This window comes from Pundamilia nyererei, unplaced genomic scaffold, assembly GCF_000239375.1.
Source record: "Pundamilia nyererei isolate P.nyererei 1_Seehausen unplaced genomic scaffold, PunNye1.0 scaffold00014, whole genome shotgun sequence".
Lineage (NCBI taxonomy): Eukaryota > Metazoa > Chordata > Actinopteri > Cichliformes > Cichlidae > Pundamilia > Pundamilia nyererei.
This window is the reverse complement of record NW_005187415.1, coordinates 5,660,666-5,663,035: the sequence shown is the minus strand read 5'-3', so window position 1 is coordinate 5,663,035 and position 2,370 is coordinate 5,660,666. Positions and strand designations below refer to the sequence as shown.

The following is a 2,370-nucleotide window of genomic DNA, read 5'->3' as shown; positions in this document are numbered from 1 at the left end:
TAAAATGTACACCGTACAGCAGACTTATTATAGGTTTGTATTTTCTAATTAGTTTGGTTTTTATTTCCATTTGGCGTTTCGTTTTTAATTTGGTTTAGTTCAAGTTGGGATGGATTTACTTGTTTAGTTTAGTTTTTAATTGTTGGAAAATGTTTAGTTTTAGTTGGGTTTTTTCGTTAAGTATTATAAGGGAACATTTTAAAAGCAGTTGACTCTCAGTCTTCTAGACATTCGGAGTAATAGTAACTTTGAAATAATAATATGAAAATTCTGAGCATATTTTAATGATGAATAAATGTGTGAATTTTACCTTCCACAATACTTAGTTAAAATGCACACACAGACACACACTTTTCATGTATTTTGAAAGTTGTTTTTTGGAGAGCTGGAATGTCAATGTGCCTGTCTCTAAATCACTTTGGATAAACTTCTGTTGTTTAAATATTTTCTAGTCTATAAATAAAATAAACAAGACAGCAGACACAAAACAGTTCAGAGATTTTCCTTTTTAAAAAAACAAACATGTAATCCATCCATCTTTTTCTTCTTATCAAATTCAGGGTTGTGGTGGTGCTCACCCTGAACCCATCACCAGGCTATCACAGGGCGCATACACAGAGACAACCATTCAGTCACATTAACGCCTGCAGCAAATTTAGAATTGCCTGTTAACCTAACATGAATGTCTTTGGACCGTGGGAACACCTAACACAGCCACAGGGAGAACACACAAACTCGAGAAGAAAGGACTCGGCCGGCTGGTGAATCCAAACCCAGGACCTTTTTGCAGTGAGTTGACAGTGCATTATAACAACGAAATATTTTAGGGAGAAGAAGTCACAAAATAAATAATGCAAATAATAAAAAGTCTTGTAATCCCCTTTAATAGCACTCTGCAATCTGTAAAGACTTGAGGGGAAGCCAGTAAAAAAATTCTTTCATTTTTATTTACAGGGTAGTGTTGACTCATGTGGTTAACCATCCGTCTAAACACACCTAACAAACCTTTTAATAGTCAGTGATGCTTCATAAATTCAACCAAACCTGTCCAGATACAGGCAATATTACTTTGAATTTTTTTATAGTTGTCAAAATTGAATAGAAGACCTCTTTATTTTTGGCTACCAATACTTAATAAATAAGGTCATCAGTGGATGACATAGTAAAATTAGGTTCTGGCAGTTATCACTTTTAGGGAACTGCAGAAACCTGTTAGACAAGAGGATTAACTAGGAAGTGTGCATTCCACTTAAAGAAATGTCTGTGTTTACACTAACTAGACTTCTAGTACGCTCCCCTTAATGCAGAGCACAGCCTCGGGACAGACAAAGCAGGGTCTGGCAAAGGGAAGGGGTTTCATAGTTTACTTTAGGGGTTTCCAGCTTGGACCCTTTTGAAAGGGTAACATAGCCACCAGGGTGGGAAAGGAGGAAAAACTCTGTACTTCTATTATTATTATTCATATTAATATTGTTTGTGGTTATTATTATTCAGTAAAACAGTTGATAGTTCACTAATCTACCTGTACATGTCCCTGACATCCTAAAGTTTAAATATTAGATTTGGAAAGTGGGAGGAAGTTATTTTTGCTACCACTCTCATTCACTTCATTCATTAGTACTACTTCATTAGCTTGGCTTACAGTGCACCCGGTTTCTCCCAAATGCGTCAAAGTATGATGCTGATTCATTTTCAAAATGAACATTACCATTTGACTGAGTCTTTTTAGACTTCCTGGACATTGTGAGCTGAACCTGCCGGTGAACGCGCTGGTTCCGGTCCTCATCGGGCTGCGTTGAGGATCGCAGATCGGCCGGCAAAGCCAGGCTGGTGTCATCCAGCACAGAGGAGTCGGGCGCAGGTAACGCCGACTTAAAAAACGGATCGTCCATTGTGAACAACAAATGAGAGCAAAAGAAAAAAAAACTCGCCAAGAGTCGAGAGGTCAGTTTTTCCTTTTAACCATATAGATAGGGATCCTGGAATAATAGTCGACGCTGCTTTGTTTCTCCCACTTTCCCTCAGCTAGGTAAAACCAGGAGGGCGGGGCTAAAGGCGCACCTGAGGTGTCAGGTGTCACCACGAGGACACGTCAGGTAACAATGTGTGAATGTAGCTGTGTGCTTTAATTATTTACTTTTATTTGCCTGCAGACTTTTTTTTTTTAAAGTTTAACGGCCGTTTTGAAATTGTGAACTAAATTACTCAACACCAATCAACATTTTTAAAGATTCAGCTAACACTACTTGGGAAAACTGATATATTTGTCCAGCAAAAGTTTTGCCTCTGTACACCACCATGATGGATTTTAAATCAGTCGATCAAGATGTTATTATATGACTTTCAGCTTGAACTCAAGAATAAATGTCT

General features: G+C 37.8%; 1 protein-coding gene across 1 annotated transcript in view; it reads right to left on the bottom strand.

Moving 5' to 3' along the window:
• The window catches only part of pkp2 (plakophilin 2), a 15,683-nt gene extending 13,597 nt beyond the window's left edge, over positions 1 to 2,086 (bottom strand). Inside the window, exon 1 of the mRNA XM_013908781.1 lies at positions 1,709 to 2,086. Within this exon, the coding sequence (XP_013764235.1) occupies positions 1,709 to 1,892 (184 nt within the window). The 5' untranslated portion in view covers positions 1,893 to 2,086. The remainder of the gene's footprint in view (positions 1 to 1,708) is intronic.
• Between the last annotated feature and the right edge of the window lie 284 nt (positions 2,087 to 2,370).